The sequence below is a fragment of the Mya arenaria genome, chromosome 3 (assembly GCF_026914265.1).
Source record: "Mya arenaria isolate MELC-2E11 chromosome 3, ASM2691426v1".
NCBI classification, from domain to species: domain Eukaryota; kingdom Metazoa; phylum Mollusca; class Bivalvia; order Myida; family Myidae; genus Mya; species Mya arenaria.
Window position 1 is genome coordinate 21,679,446 of NC_069124.1, and position 16,384 is coordinate 21,695,829.

At 33.6% G+C, this 16,384-nt stretch overlaps 1 protein-coding gene across 1 annotated transcript in view; it reads right to left on the reverse strand.

Moving 5' to 3' along the window:
• Positions 1 to 16,384, reverse strand: part of LOC128225822 (uncharacterized) — a 55,969-nt gene that overhangs the window by 13,084 nt on the left and 26,501 nt on the right. The window contains exons 5-17 of the mRNA XM_052935719.1: positions 12,994 to 13,221; positions 12,046 to 12,249; positions 9,888 to 10,013; positions 9,459 to 9,599; positions 7,968 to 8,102; positions 7,663 to 7,809; positions 7,046 to 7,183; positions 5,134 to 5,271; positions 3,905 to 4,129; positions 2,539 to 2,772; positions 1,947 to 2,081; positions 859 to 999; positions 442 to 582 (exon numbers count right to left, since the gene is read on the reverse strand). Coding sequence (XP_052791679.1) covers positions 442 to 582; positions 859 to 999; positions 1,947 to 2,081; positions 2,539 to 2,772; positions 3,905 to 4,129; positions 5,134 to 5,271; positions 7,046 to 7,183; positions 7,663 to 7,809; positions 7,968 to 8,102; positions 9,459 to 9,599; positions 9,888 to 10,013; positions 12,046 to 12,249; positions 12,994 to 13,221 — 2,133 coding nt within the window. The remainder of the gene's footprint in view (positions 1 to 441; positions 583 to 858; positions 1,000 to 1,946; positions 2,082 to 2,538; positions 2,773 to 3,904; positions 4,130 to 5,133; positions 5,272 to 7,045; positions 7,184 to 7,662; positions 7,810 to 7,967; positions 8,103 to 9,458; positions 9,600 to 9,887; positions 10,014 to 12,045; positions 12,250 to 12,993; positions 13,222 to 16,384) is intronic.

The following is a 16,384-nucleotide window of genomic DNA, read 5'->3' on the forward strand; positions in this document are numbered from 1 at the left end:
TGAATGAATGAATGAATGAATGAATGAATGAATGAATGAATAATTAAATGAATGAATGAATGAATGAATGAATGAATGAATGAATGAATAGATGGATGGATGGATGGATGGATGGATGGATGGATGGATGGATGGATGGATGGATGGATGGATGAATGAATGAATTATTGAATGAATGCATGAATACATTCAATCAATCGGTAATTCAATCAATCAATCCATCAATCAATACACTCGATACTAAATTTGCAACTACAACATGCAACGCAATGACTTCCAAAAGAATATTTCATGAGACTATAATGTATTATTATGTTTTGTAGAACACGGTTATACGTTTGTCAAATTCGTTGAACACCTTTTGTTGAACACCTTATCATATCAAGCAATTTTAATAACTACGATAGAGATCAGACATGCATTTTACATATTCAAACTTACGGGATTGACATAGATCTCCCGTGTATCCAGGTGCACACCCGCTCGGACAGTCACCATTGTGTACGTTGCACGTTGTGTTCCCATCACTACACTGACCGCAACTGTTCGCACATCCACGTCCATACTTTCCGAGTGCACAGACTGAATAAATGATGATATATTGTATTGTAAAAGTAATCCAAAGTACTCGATTAAAACATATATATTATAAGTCAGATTTTATATATTTGGTAAAAAATCGAACTGAGCTTCACAGACATGGAATGAAAATAGCCAGTGACAGAAACGGAACTGAAAGGATATGATCTAAACTAAATGATAATTATTAGTGTGACAAAGCAACATAAAACATATAAAAAGTAAAGAACATCAAAAACATAAATAATGTTTTACTTTTAGAAATATAAATAAACTTACCGGTGTTACATTTGTCTTCTTTGTATCCAGCGGTACACTCGTTCGGGCAGTGACCGTCCTTTTTGTTGCACGTTTTGTTTCCACCGCTACAATGACCGCAAAATGATATACATCCAGGACCATACTCTCCGGGGTCACAGGCTGAAGAAATATTCCATTATAAAGTTACTTACTTCCCTATTGAATATTACGAAGAAAATGTGTATAGTTATTGATATTGTCAACTAACCTCTACCACTTTTTAGATCAACGACTGTTGCTGTGTTTTCAGACACCTTTGGTATGTAACAGTTCAAGTGGAGTCAAGGGCTGTGTAGATGCCATGAAACGCCGCAATTATGTTTTGTTGACTACGGTATATTTGTGTCCATGGCATTTCAGGCGCTAACGATTAGGTGCTTGATTAGGGACATTAAGCGTTACTTTCAATGTTAATAACAACTCTTTACTTCTATAAAAATATCTAGGAACTGTAATGTTTGTGCTTCCGGGGGATCGGTGTACCAGAATTGATTTGGAACTGTTTATATCTCTGTTGAAATATTCATGTCCGGCATTCATGCGTGAAAGATGATTTGTGAAAAGAAAATTACTGGTTCCTTTTAACCTACTTCAATTTTTGATTGCATGTAAAAACAATAAAAAAGTAGTCGGATGTGCATATCTAGATTGAATAGGACTCTGCCGAGTGTTGCTCGGTTTCGAGCCTGTATGCTTACTTATACCTATAACTATTTGAGTCTAGCTGATGTGAACATACATTTATAAATACCTGTACGAATGCATGTTACTCAAATAGAAACATCCTAATGAGAATTGAATTCATAATGATTATATAATCATAATGTTGAAAAGTTGCCACTGTATGTCACTAATCTACTTTTGAACGTTGTCCTTGTTTTAAATCAAAGTATGTGCTACTAACTTGAGACGTATTTGAATATTTAAAAGTGAAATTGACCTGACAGAGAGGAAACGACATGACGGAATATATAAGAAGTTGAACTGTTTTGTTCGATCAGTTTGACTTGGTAAGTACACTTGTGTCAATTATATCATATTTTAAAACAATTCAAAATAAAGCATACCTATATTACAAGCAATCCCCTTCCAGCCAGCAAGGCAACCAAGACTTGAACATGTGCCAGTGATAACGTTACACATGCTGTCCTTGCAATGACACTCATTAGAACACTTATCACCAAAGTGACCATCGTCACAAACTGGAATTAAAGACAGGGTGTATCGATTACAGTTAACATAACAGCTCATCTGCCAGACGTGCATAGCACTATATAACATTCAAACAACATGAATCGATGACGTTTAGGCTTTTCCGTAAAAAAGGTATTTATAGTTCACTATTTTATCCAGTAAGATCACGATATATAATGTTCTGAAAGGTTCTAAAATACGTCTTTTCTTTCTATTCGGTATACTGTCTAGCCTATTTCAAAATTAAGCATGTTTCGACAATTGATAATAAGCCACAATAATCCTCATCACAATCATGCCGCCAACAACATTTACAAATCTACAGTAACTGTTAATTATGTTGTCAATGAAAAATAAATGTATTGGAGTATTTAACAAACATTTACATGATCTACTCAAACTGGCATATGTTTAAAAATCGAATAGTTGTTTCTTTACATCATTGTTTTTCAACTATGTTTTTACCTTTTGCGTACAGCTTTACTTCACAAACCGCCATAACAGCACTCGCATGTGTCCTTTTCCTCACAGCGATATATCTGAATAACCTCGGTGCTTCCATATTAAGAATTATTCCATTATATGAATTAGATTGATTGATAATCCCAAGACGACTCCAATTATTCCAACTGTTCTCGTGCTGGTATGATTCATTGTTGGCGTAGATGGTAAGAAAGCTACTCTGTCCGTCGTCCGTTACTGTCGAGATAAGATTTTTATCAAACAAATAAAACAAGAAGAACAATCAAAAACCAAGATTTAAGTAAACGGGGACGTTTAATGTACAAACAACACAAACATATCACACTTAATATAGCTTTTATGTTTTCACCGTTTAGTTTTGTGCCAATGATATATAAGTAGGCTTTTACACTTTTATATGATAGTGAAATCGTAAAGCGATGTTTTGTCATTGTAGGATAACCCGGTTCACTATAAGCTCTACTTTAATTAGTTTTTATTTAGTATGCGGATGATGTTGAGGGGAAGAAAACAATGTGTGTTGTGGACGTTTTCAATTCAAGACAAAATTATGGAAACACACGACAATATCAGCCACTTATAAGAAAAACACTGACATTCGGTTTTGACAACCTATCAGGGGACGATAACGTGTCTATCTTTTAAATAGTAAGTTATGAATTTCACTTTCACACCGTTTTTACTAATGTTTATTCTCCTTTTCCATCCTTTTAAACAATGCAGTTAACATTATATAGTATACATATTAGTTTTGTTTATATAACATATTTGCGTGGTAGTTAACCTAACGTTCAGGTGAGGACCGTAGCTGATGTTGGTAAAACTCGTTACCCATTCTTCTTGCTTGTTTGAATTTTGAAGTTGTTGACTTTATATTATTTTCATGATAATAATTGTTTGCCTGCAATACAGAATATGTAAACAGGAAAACTAGAGGGACAATTTTCAGGTGCAACCTTACGTTTTGTAAAGGCTAAAAGCCAACAGGTTGGAAGTAATCAGACCATTTTTTTCGAAAATTATAACATACATTTATAGGCATGATGATACAACTATTCTAGTAATATAGCTTTTACAAGAGTGTTACAACATAACTAAATACACCCATTTCACAATCAAATAGGATTTTTGTCGACACGCTCTGCTATCAGGTATAATAGTATTAGGAATCGTAACAATAACTAATTCAATACGTATTTTTTTATTCAAAAATAAAAATAAAATAAAATGAACTGGCAAGTAAAGAGAATGAGAGAATGGGGCCTTAAATTGCTATTTTAGTTCGTATACATTTCAAAATAGAATTGCTTTGAAGCTTTTTAGATTTGTTTCTTAGATTTATACTTACTCCAATTACGTCCAAAAACTCTGACGGAGTCGACCAACATTTCTTGTCCAAGGTCTAGTTGAAGCCACGGCTCTTCCGAGCCGTTCGTAACACTGCATGCAGAACATAAATCCGTGGATTGGGGAAAGGTAGTTCCATCAATGGATTTGTTTGCAAAACACGTTTGGTACGTACTTGATTGTGACGCCGTCACCGCTGTCAGTCCAGGTTTAATTATATTCAAGTCTGAAATATTTGTGAATACACTTTGATCGTTTTACAGAAAAGCTTATGTTATGTTCACTGATAAGCTAACGTAATTTAAAGCTACCAATTTAACTCGACAATACGTAAACTTCTTGAAAGAAAAACAATGTAGTGATAATCGTTAAGTTTATATTTTGCGTATATAAGTCAATAATATTTCATTAATATTTTAAGACCCTAATATACTCAAAAAGCTGGCATAACAAGAAGTTAATTTAGGATATCACAAGCACCTGCTCCCCAGTATCTCGAAAGTCTAGTGCAGTCAATTGTAAAGAAAACAAGAAATGTTGTTGCGTCAAAGTTAGTTAGTTTATTAAACAATTGTTGGGCCAATATCTATCCACTTATGCCTATCTTGCTTTTCAATAATCTGAATATGCAAATTGTCTTAAGGATAACATGTTGACAACATAACAAATCGGTAAAATGCTCTTGAAATGAAGACCTTGAAATTGGTGCATAGAGTAGTGTTTCTTTCTTCACTGGTATGATAGCCTTGTTGTCCTTTTCCAACTTTATTTCAACATATCAAAGATTTCGAAAATGAATTGTAAATAATAATTAAAAGATACTTTATAAAAATATTATTTTGCGCGGATGAAGAATATGCTGTTTTGATACAAATACTCAGAAATATTACCAAAATTATATATATTTATATATAAGGCTACAAAAAAAAGCTTTAAACATTAACCCCGTTTAGTGGCACGGGGTAAACGTCAAAGACATAGAACACAAAAATAAAAGTCAAAAACAAGAAACATGCTTATTAGAACAACACCACAAAACATCCACAAACAACACAGTGCATGTATATAATAAAATAAAGATAGGTGTGTTTATCAAGGATTGTGATGTACCGCTTTGGAACGGTCAGTAAACTGTAAATTTACGGGGGGTTTAAAAATTGAAATAAAATAAAGCAGATTGGCTAAATGCTTTCATTCAAATTTAAGATATCCAATAGCAAAATACATTACCTTCACTGCAGTTGTTGCCACCCCAGCCAAACCCACAACCATTGGAACAGTTTCCATAGAATATATCACAAGTGTCAGCCGAAGTCATGCAGTGACACTGTGATTCACAATTATATCCAAACTGGCCGTTGATACAACCTTAAATCACAAAATGTCTTTGTTTTACCGTATAAATTGAAAGGCAAATGCTCACGGGAAACATTTTAATAGGGACAAATCTGAACCTTTTTAGTTGTTTCAGTGCATGCGAACTGGACAATAATACGAAAAAAACTCGTTTGATCAAAAACGTCTGAAAAACAACTTAAATGATGTATTATATTGAAAATGATGCATGTAGTCGTCAATATTAATACGCATCTTCAAAAACTATATTGCAGTTAAGTTTTTCAGTGTGATACTGTCCTAAACATAGCTCAGGTAGCAATTACCGTATTATTGAATGTGAATGTGAAAGGTCAACGGTTGCGTGATGCCAGTATCGGGTTCTAAACCTTTGCCAATACAACCCGGGTTAATAACGAATTTAATACTTATATTTACACCAATAGTTCATTATTACCTTCTGGAATGGTTAAAGAAATTCTAGAAATCAGTTATTCTCTCTACCATCTTGTAATGAACGAATGGAAGTTGCATTAATAATAATAATAATTGCATCAACAAGAGCATATTCTCTTTGTTGATCAACTGTCTTTGAGTAAGTATCCAAATTTGTTACTTCATAGAAACGATGCATTGTATATGATAACAGAAGTTTCTGTCATGGTGGAACAAAACTTTCATACGACAGTGCAATCAATATCGTTTAACTTTATTCTCGTTTTTCCTGTTACCATGTATTGTATCGAACGTGAACTTTGTGAGCTCGTCAACATTAAATCGAATGACGTTGACCACAAAAAACTTTTTTATAGATTATATATCAAGACAAATATTACTTTCTTAGTTAGATAGGGCGTTGGTGATGGGGTTACTGTGGAAAGTAAAAAAATGTTTTAATACATAGTGTTTGTTTATATACAAAATATGGTATCAGTGTTAAATTGCGAGGGACATCGATAGAGCGAGATAGTGAGAATGAGTGTGCAAGGGAGTTTGCAGTCTCTCGTAGTAAACGGAGGCGCTTTGATGTTGCAAGTCAGTTTGGATTTAACCTTTAGAGCGTTTTGCACTTGGTTAATAAATATTCATATGTATGTATTTATGTTTGAATTTTGTCTAATTAGCATCTTAAGGAGCCTGTTTATTACCAATTAGCAGAAGAATGTCTTGATAGATAAGGTAATGCCTAGGTGTGTGTGTTTCTTTCCTTTTTGCATTGAGATGTTGTTCATGGAAATAGGTGGATAATATGGTTTGTTGTAATTGCGTCAGATTAGAAGTATTTCAGGTTTAGTCCGAATGATGGTAACTAGCTGGACAGAAATGAAACAACTTGAAAGAAACGCTTTCATATGATATAAATTTTAATGACGTAATCTGTTTATATTTTAAAATTAGATTTCCTGGCAAATTAACAAAGAGGAATTGAAACACGTTATACAACTCAAACATATTTGCAACTACAAAGGTCATACTTATTTCATATTTATTTCCTGTATTTATATCGAATAATTATGACAGGCAGATTAAACCAGGGTATATATGTATGTTTGTTTTATGATTTTGATGAATCTAATTATCAATACAAAATAAAGGCAGTTTATGTCAACGTATATGATTTTTATTAATGTTAATCTAAACTCTTAACATACCAACTGAGGCAAATCATTTCGGGAAAATATTGGGCATACAAACGCGGCTCTTGAATGTAGTTGTTTTAATCCATTTCAATAAAGTTTCAGAATAAACGCGCATTTCATAGATTGGTTATATTTATATTTAATATTTAAGTAAATAGGGTACGTACTCCTGGAACAGGTCGACCCGTTGTATCCTCTGTCACATCCACTGGAGCAGTGTCCCGTCACCTTGTTGCAGGTGTGACTATTCCGACAGTTACCACATGGACTGGAACAACTGAGACCATACATTCCGTCCAGACATTCTATTAATAAAGATGTAATAATTGCCAAACACTGAGGTTGACAGTTAAGTCAAATTATACAGTATGCCATGCAATGAAACATTTTTAAATCACGCTAATTACAATCCAAGTTGATAGATACACTTTATATGTGATTTTCCAACTGTTCCCGTTAAGTGGGGAATATTTCATGGGAGCACACAACTCGGGCTGGGCCCTCTTGTACATTTCCAAAAAAATGATTTTTAATACAAGAGGGTGCTTTTCGACGATTCCGTATATACAATATTATATTTATCGTTTTCTGTATTGCATCTTTTTGCATCTTTTACTTTGTAGACATAATTCATTTTATATAAGATCCTAAGCAAACAAGTATATGTCACAAAAAATACAATACGAGGTTTGTTTAGTTTCAAAAAATGATCTCTGTTTAAGTATTTGAATTAGTGAACATGTTACACAAACATATCAATTGTGACTTTAAGGGTATCCCATACCTGTGTTACAAAACCTATCAGAAAAGTTATAACCAGCATTGCATCCGTTTGAACAGTGGCCGCTAATATGGTCACAGATAGAGTTGTTTATACAATGGCTGCTGCAATTATTGTTGCATTTGTCTCCGAATTGTCCGGATGGACATGCTGGAAAGATAGCTTTCATTTCCAAAATTGTAATCACAAGGCACTTCAATAAATTTAAAGTGTAATTTAATTTCTATATTTCATGACATATTGTTATTCAAGCATAAATACGATCATCCATAAAGTGGATATAGATATATGCTTAAACTGAGCCGTACGTGTGTTACACATGTTTCCGCTATACCCTGGCATACATCCATATAGACAAATTCCGTTTGTAGCATTGCAAATCTTATTATTGCAATTATTACAGTGCGATTTACACCCTCGTCCATATTCGCCAATCGAACAATCTGTAATATAAAGTACAACATTACTAGTAATGCTAAACATTAATAATTGGTTCTTAAGTACTTAAATAATTAATTATTAGTAATCAAAAGTTCTTCACTATAAAGTCATCTACTATTATAAAGAAAAAGGCGCTGTTACAAATAAAGCAAAACAAAAAGGAAAAAACGACTCATACAGAGAGTCCGGCTGTAATTTGGTCATGTCATATTCAGGTAAGACCAGTTTGGGGCGAAGAAAAAGCAATAATTATTTTAACTCGATAATTTGAGAAGTTAACCATTTGCAACAATACTGTGGAATTACAGAACGGATCAACAATTGATTCTATTTTAAATTTACTCGAAAATCCCTCTTGGACATAAATAAGTCATACATCATCTATATTCAAACATTAGACTGGAGGCAAAACAAGGACTATAATTTGGATACTTAGAGAGTTTGTAGTTCAACTCTATGTTATCTAACTTCGGTGTTTGTTTTCGGTATCTCATTATAGCTGTTCCTTTCTTGTATACTGTGTGTAATTACAAATGTTCTGCTTTGTCTAATATTTTCCGGAGAAATATTATTTTATAAAGGATAATGCGGGCGGAAATTACGTAATCTCTCGTTAAAGGATATATGTACTTCTCTGAATTACAGAGTGACGCCCGATCAAGTAGATTGATCTTCCATATAAACCTCTTACACTATGAATCATATCCTAAAGTGACCTTCGTATAGAAATCTGGATCATAAACCTTGTAGTTTTTTTTCGTTTACTGATATTTGTATTAGTAAGCGCAGCAAAGCAAAAAATAACATTCTTGTGTTTAAGTCGAAAAAGGAGTATAACTAAATCATTGTTAAAGGCAAGGTTACTGAAAATTGCTTATTGATTCTGGAAATATCTTGAGCGTGTGCTTTTAGTTAAGACAACTGTTCTGAGGCCGACGATGACGCCAAAAACAACGACGCCAAGGCTTTGCCAAATGCTTGACCCTGTACTTCGGGAAAAGACGATATAAAATGCGTTCATAAAATTTAACATACAGAACGAAGATGTAAATAATCATATACTTGTATGTTGTAATAATGCCAGAAGTCAATCGTTATTATTTTGGAAATCATTAATTCGGTACTGAGCCAATTTGTTCTTTTAACTTCAATTCAAAATATGACTTTTAAAGAACATAACTCATAATCAATTTACTACATTAACTGTAAAAAACATCGTTAAAGCCACAATATTAATTGATAATTTGTTATGCCTTGATGTTTGTCTAAAGGTAATCTATACGTAATCATTTAGCAGCAATATATTAACATAATATAACATATAATATCACCACATTTAACAAACAACAAACACCAACTTTGTTTGCAAAGAGAGCCCTTAAATCCATTGGCACAGCCGTTTATGCAACGTCCATCAATGTGGTTACAATGATGCTCGTCATCGAAACAGTTTCCACAAGACTCTCCGCATCCTGAGCCAAAGTGACCATCGACACATGCTGATAGAGATCAAACAAAAACATTTTAGAATAGACAGGAACAGCATCAAATTTTCGAAAAGAAACTTACGTTATTTGTATTTCTGTTAAAAGGGTAAACGATATAATGTACACCAGAAAAAGTCGGAACAATTTAAGATATCACAATTTCATCCCTGTTTTTCCTTTTAAAACAATGATTTTTATAAGTCTTTGATAGTGTTTGCATATTACATACGTGCTTTTATCATGTACCAAACAGGCAGACTTACATGAAACATTTATTTGAATTATTGAAATATATCTTACGCTGCTGACAGGAAACCCCTTGCCATCCTATTTGACATTCTGGACAGTGTCCTGTTACCATATCGTAGTCACCATTACAATGGTTTTCATGAAGACATCCATAGCCAAAGTAACCCCGCCTGCAAACTTATGACAAACAAAGGAAATATCACAGATATTGCAATTTCGATACGATGTAATGAGGTACGCATTTGCAATAAATAATATCATACAGCTTGAGTTATTTCTATTGACTGTTCACACTTTTGAACATTATTGAGGTGTGTAGTAAAATAAGTCGCTGTTGGCAAAGAACAAAACATGGATTTTCCTATTGTAGTGATAACTGCACTATACTGAGTAAGATCTATATAGTGTGCATTTAGACAAGAAGGATGTTTTTTAGCCAATTAAGGTGTACATTTATATGGATTAAGACAGATGTGTATATGATAGTTTAGGGGTTGACGCCTTCGAACGGTCAGCGCAACAATAGCTTCTATCCTTTCAATAGGCATTCGTTGTGGGCTTTATCTAGTTTACGAGTAATCAATTGCACATACATATGCCAACATTTAGCAACAAAGAGTTTGTAGAATTAAGCAAACACAGACAAAAACATAGTAAGCAACGACCCAATATAAATCAAAGCAATGAACGTGCCGAAGTTGCGATTGGGAAGAAAACATTATGGAAACGCAATTAAATGAAAGAAAAAAATGTTGAAAGGTTTGAAATAACTGAGTTGCAAGTTCAACGCAAAACGTAACAATTATTATAATGAAACATTTTTCTGACAAGCATAATATATCATTGAACATGTTAATTGATTGATTCATGGATTAATTTCCGCCCAAATCGATTTCTATATGGCATAGGTAGCTTCTTACAATCTCACATGCAAGCAATGTTAAATATACAGGCCATGTCAAAATACTCACTCCTCTATTTATGAATTTACAGTATAAAAAGTCCAAACAAGCGTTAACGTTGAGTACATTATGTCAATATTTTTGAAAGAATAGAATGGTACATTGCGGTGGTTGTATTTGATATATACAAACGTATCAAATGCAAATCAATATCGAATTTCAAGAGCGCCAAAACCGCAAAATGAGTCAATGGATTAAACATAACATGTGAATTAAGCTTACAGGTTTGTAAAGTATATAAAGTAGGTCAGAAGGAAAATAAGATAAGAAGTGGCTGTTAATAGGGTCGGTCCGTCTAATGAAAACATAATGAAATGGAGTTAAACTAAGGCTTTTCCAACATTTCACAACAATGAACTTTTATTTTCTAATGTTAAAAGTTTATTCATCCAAAATAACTACAATTGTGAGAACAAGGCAGTATTGACATATATTTGATTTGTCCCCTCTTTCTGTGTAAGATTGTTTTCATATTTGGCAGGCATAATGTATCTAGGTGTGTATGTATATATTATAATTTCATGCAACTTATGAACTGAAAGCACTTTCTTTTATTACTTTTGTTTTCTATCCTTTTTTGCGATGAATATAATAAAAATATATTATGAAGCAGATATATTACTTTCACCTTCCTGTCGTGCCTTTTGATGACTTATAGAGTTTTATCAGTGAAACAACAACAGTGAAAATATCAATTTGATATTTATCTTTGTTTCAAATATTTAATACGAGTTAACGAAAACTGTTTGTATAATTGCCAATGCAGTTTTCACTATAAATGTAGCATTGTAAGCCGATGCGCGGTTGCGAAACATGACGTGCATGTGAACTGATGGTAAAAGTATAAAACAATCGTTCGTGTTATTGTTCACGCCATTGTACTTGTACAATTTAAACAGGTGACTATATACACATAAAAAGCTCTCACGTACAATTTAATGCGACCAAAATAGCTATTTTCGATATTACCTTGATAGGGCTTTCAATACCCGTACTATTCTGTCTGAAAATCTCAATTTCATAATTTTAAGCTCGATATTTGCCAATACATCATATGTAGGTGATTTATTTCACTGCATTGATAACTTCGTACATATACTTTATTTTTTAGAAGCTTGGAACTATTTTGCCGCAAAACTAACTGTCTGAAATTTAGATAGGGATTTTAAAGTATGATTTTTGTTGTTTTGACACTGGCAACCGCAACAAAATGCAAATTGTTTTATTTTTTGAAAAGACAATGTTACCTTTATCAAACACCTTGACATCACATATGGTCATGTAAGTTCCGTTCGTTTTCTTTATTTCCAAAACCTGCACACTCTCAGGGGGGTAAACCAAAATAAAATATTCATAACTTCCTTGGTTTGGATTCCCAAAGAATTTCGATCTGAGTGAATTACTACTATTTCCAGTAGATACATTAAATGATGTTCCTTGCCAAATGTTTCCTGAAAAAGAGTGGCATTAACAAATTATGAATAACTGATTATACTTATGCATAAAGCAACCAATGTGATTAGAAGGATAAATCACAAACATACATTTTCAAACGTTCGTGATGTGGTGGAACATAAACATTGTTTCATATACATATTTTATAGTTGCATTAAGAAAGCCCGTTTATTGTGAAAGTGTTGAGACATATTACATAAATATCATATGGCAGCATGTGTGACATTGATATTGTCAACTCGAAAGCAGAATGTCACCCGAGGCGATAGCATGTCCTACATGCTGCCATATGATATTTATTTTATTATACCGAACAAAATAAACAACATGAAAAAAACTATAAAATATTTTAATTAATTTAATTAAACAAGTTTAACAAGGAAAACAAAATATAACATCATAAAATAATTATATCTAGAACAAAATTTCCACCGTTAATTTCCTGTCATCAGATTTTTTTTTGAGTACACATTGAATAGTGACGTCACTACTATATTTGTATAAGGGAGGCGGTCACGTCATGATTTAGCTAAACTATTGAAGCAGTTATTTGCCCTTATATGACATTCAAATATCACTGCGGTCACATGACCTGACAGTGAATTTTCGCTTGGTCACGTGTCAAAAAGGTTGAAAATGTTTCTGATAGTCAAAATATCTATTTTTCGGGTAATGTGATTTTACCATTGTAGACAAAAGTGAGGTATAATAAATCTATATATCAATTAAATATCACTTACCGAGGTCAGACCGCCCTGTAATTTGAATGGCCTGAATCAGATATTTTTTTCCAAAGTCCATCCTCCACCACAGATCTTTTGTAATACTGCAGCAATGACATACTGGTGGATTGGTTTCGCCAGGGAAATTGGTTATTGCCTTTTCAGCGCCATATACGTAAGGATCTTCTTTAAAAGCTTCACCCATTTCTGCCAAATTATTGCCTCCAGGAATACGACGTATTATGTCTGAAAAAGGAGATTTTCAACTGTGTTATGATCTTGTGAGACGTAATCTTTATGCATTATTAGTATAGTAATTAGTAGTTTGGCATGATGCTTTTAAACAAACCAAAAATGAGTTTGTTTAAGATTTTGAACTTGACGTGTGCATTATAATATAGTGTTGTATTCCGACATTTATATATGCACACACATTGTTTAGATTTGTAAAAACAATACGCCGAAATTAGGACTTAATAACAATAACAAGTTGGAACATTTGGGCAAATAAAGTATTTTCCGGGACCTTGCGCACTCTTACTCTATCACTCTATCAGCTACTGCTGTTTGTACTCTATTTGATATTATTATGTTTGAAGGTAATATATAAATGATACGTTTCCGAACGGTATCTAAACAATTTATTTGACAAATTGGAGGATACTAATGTTTTGTAAATCAACTGTTCCTGTGGGCATTCTAATTAACGTGAAATCAATAATTACGCTTGAAAGAGCATTTGAATTTATCTTCAATTGATTCTTCTTTACAATGACCTTAGTCCTATTTTTTTTCCCGTGTACAATTTTAACTTCTGATACATCCAACTTGTTCAATATTCCACTTCGAGAATTCAAATGTTTTAGCTTCAACTTGAATATGAACTGTAATATTTGCTTTCTATTATGAATTGCTATGCAGTGGCTGACTGTGTGGGATTCGACATTGAGTTATGTACACGGTGTGGGATTTGACAATGAGTTCTGTACAAATATCCAACTTCACAAAAGCTCGAAGCAGTACTAGAGTTGTACGCCACCAATATATAAAAGCTTTTTAGCTGACATTCAAATTCTCAGTTCAAGTGATTAACAATAACGGAGTGCTTTCGCTTTTTCAATCTGTGCGATGCCGAGAGCGGGCAATTTAACCTTCCTTCCGCACTATAAGGTACTAGATAAATCGAGTGTTTCAGGAAAGCGCATACGGCAGAGAAAGTATACTTATGGGCATACGACGTTCTCTCCGGGAGAAGCAAAATACATGGAAAGAAAGTAACCGTTGAATAGAGATTCCGTATGTTTTAGAGTTCAGTTGACAATATTGAAACATTTTTATCTGTTTCAAGAAAATTTAGTGAATGTTAACAAGATGATGATGAGATTTATTTCAATTACTCAACGATCGGTGTAAACGAATGAATCAGTGCTCGCTCCAAACAATCATTCAAAGAAAACCATCTGACATAGCCACATTACAAAGTTTGTCATAGTTGTTCCAGCAATAACCAAGCTGCTAAAAGTACAGCAGAAGTTTTTTTAAACCGCTTCTTTTACCAGTATGTATTTCCGACAAAATCTTTGTTGACCAAGGGCCTTATTTTGGGTCTGAAATTTAAATGCACTTTGTTGTTTGAAGGGTATACCACATACATAGGGTCGCATTTTTTTTATACAAAACACAAACCTAAGGGATTAATACCTTTTAATTGACCGACATGCCTATAAATGTTCTGTTAAAGACAGACATAGATGATAAAAAGGTCATTAGATACTATTTAAAGGAATTAAAGATAATATAACAGGCGTCAAAACATCTTGCCAGCAAGTCTATACAGATAAGCAAAAAACAGCAATTCGGCAAAAGGCAAAGGCATTTGTCATTAACGATACGATTAGGTATTTGTGAAAATAGTAGTTTTTTCAAGATGGCACAACCCGGCTTATGTTTGAGGAAAGTGCATACAAGGCTTAGGGTCAACCGAACAAACTCCCTGTATTTGTAGTAACGGATGAAGATGTTCAGACGAGGAGAGTACACCAATATAATGTAGGGAAAAAAAGCAAACATATGAATAGCTATGTGCAAAGTCCCGTAAGCGAATGAGGCTAATGCGCGATCATGAAATAAAACCAAATAAGACAGGTGAAAGAAGTATTACAACAGAGGTCATGTCATAATGCAGATGTAAATCATGAACATTGAGTCATTTATGAGGTCCTGAGCTAGTCTGGCGTATTATTGTACCATTCCCCCTAATCATAGAGAGTTTGGTAAAACGGGAGTAAGAGAAATAAACATAGCAATATTAAGCACAATCAGAATGAAGCCATATTATCATGCTACAATAAACAGGACCAAATTGAAGAAACTGGTGTGGAAACAGTACAAGTACCATGACTTTACCATAGATATCCACATAAAAGACATCAACGGAAAGATACAGAAGAACTCCCGTCACAGTTGTGGTCGAGACTAAAAGTCTGTATCGTATTATTCAGGTGTAGTAAGACTATAAGTATCTTCCATGGCCGGGAGTGTAAGGTAGTTTCATTCCGACCCGAGCGTAGGGTGTTTTGCGAAAACGAGGTTTACCGAGTTTCCGCAAAATACCCTGCGCGAGGGTCGGGATGAACCTATCTTACACGAGCGGCTATGGTAGATGCTTTTTCTCCCATCTCACTTAAACAAAATTAAGTAAAAAAAAATTTTTTTGCTAGAACTCTTTTGTGCTTAGTGAAAATAATTAATTCGTGGTTATCATGGATATTCGGGCAGTGATTCAGAGTATGTAAATGGTCTGATCGGTCTTGAAATAGTTCTAAGAAGAGTGAAGCATTATTTCTTGAAAGGTGCGTGAAAACTGTTTCCTGGTGACATTTGAAGCGAGAAATAATTAACTAGCGTTCTAAATATTGCCACAAGACAAGGTTTCCATGATGCTCTACAGACGACAGTCTTCAACAAGGGAGGTAATTAAACTGCGGTGACCATTAAAAGAAGTTCCATCCGGCATTTTATCATCGACCGTGGGCAAGATAAGAATTTATAGCATGGTTAAATTAATGGATCTACTTATCTGAGGTGGGAGAAAACAGTAGGATATCAGTAATTGTATCCCATTACATATTGCATGTACAGAGGATGTGTTAAAATCAATTATTAACTTTTACTTATTCAAACTCAGTTTATTCTTTATGCATTACGATTGTGGCAGTTCTTCAATATTTTTGATAGTATTGTCAAAACATTTTTGGATATGCACTTTTTATTCTGAGTTGACATTATGTTGATTATTGCATTCATTTTTCTATAATTTAATTTCAGAGAGGTAATGTCTTGTGTATGAATTACAGGAGGATACTTTGTATGTTTTCTGTAGATAAAACATGCAAGGGTCATTTTTATT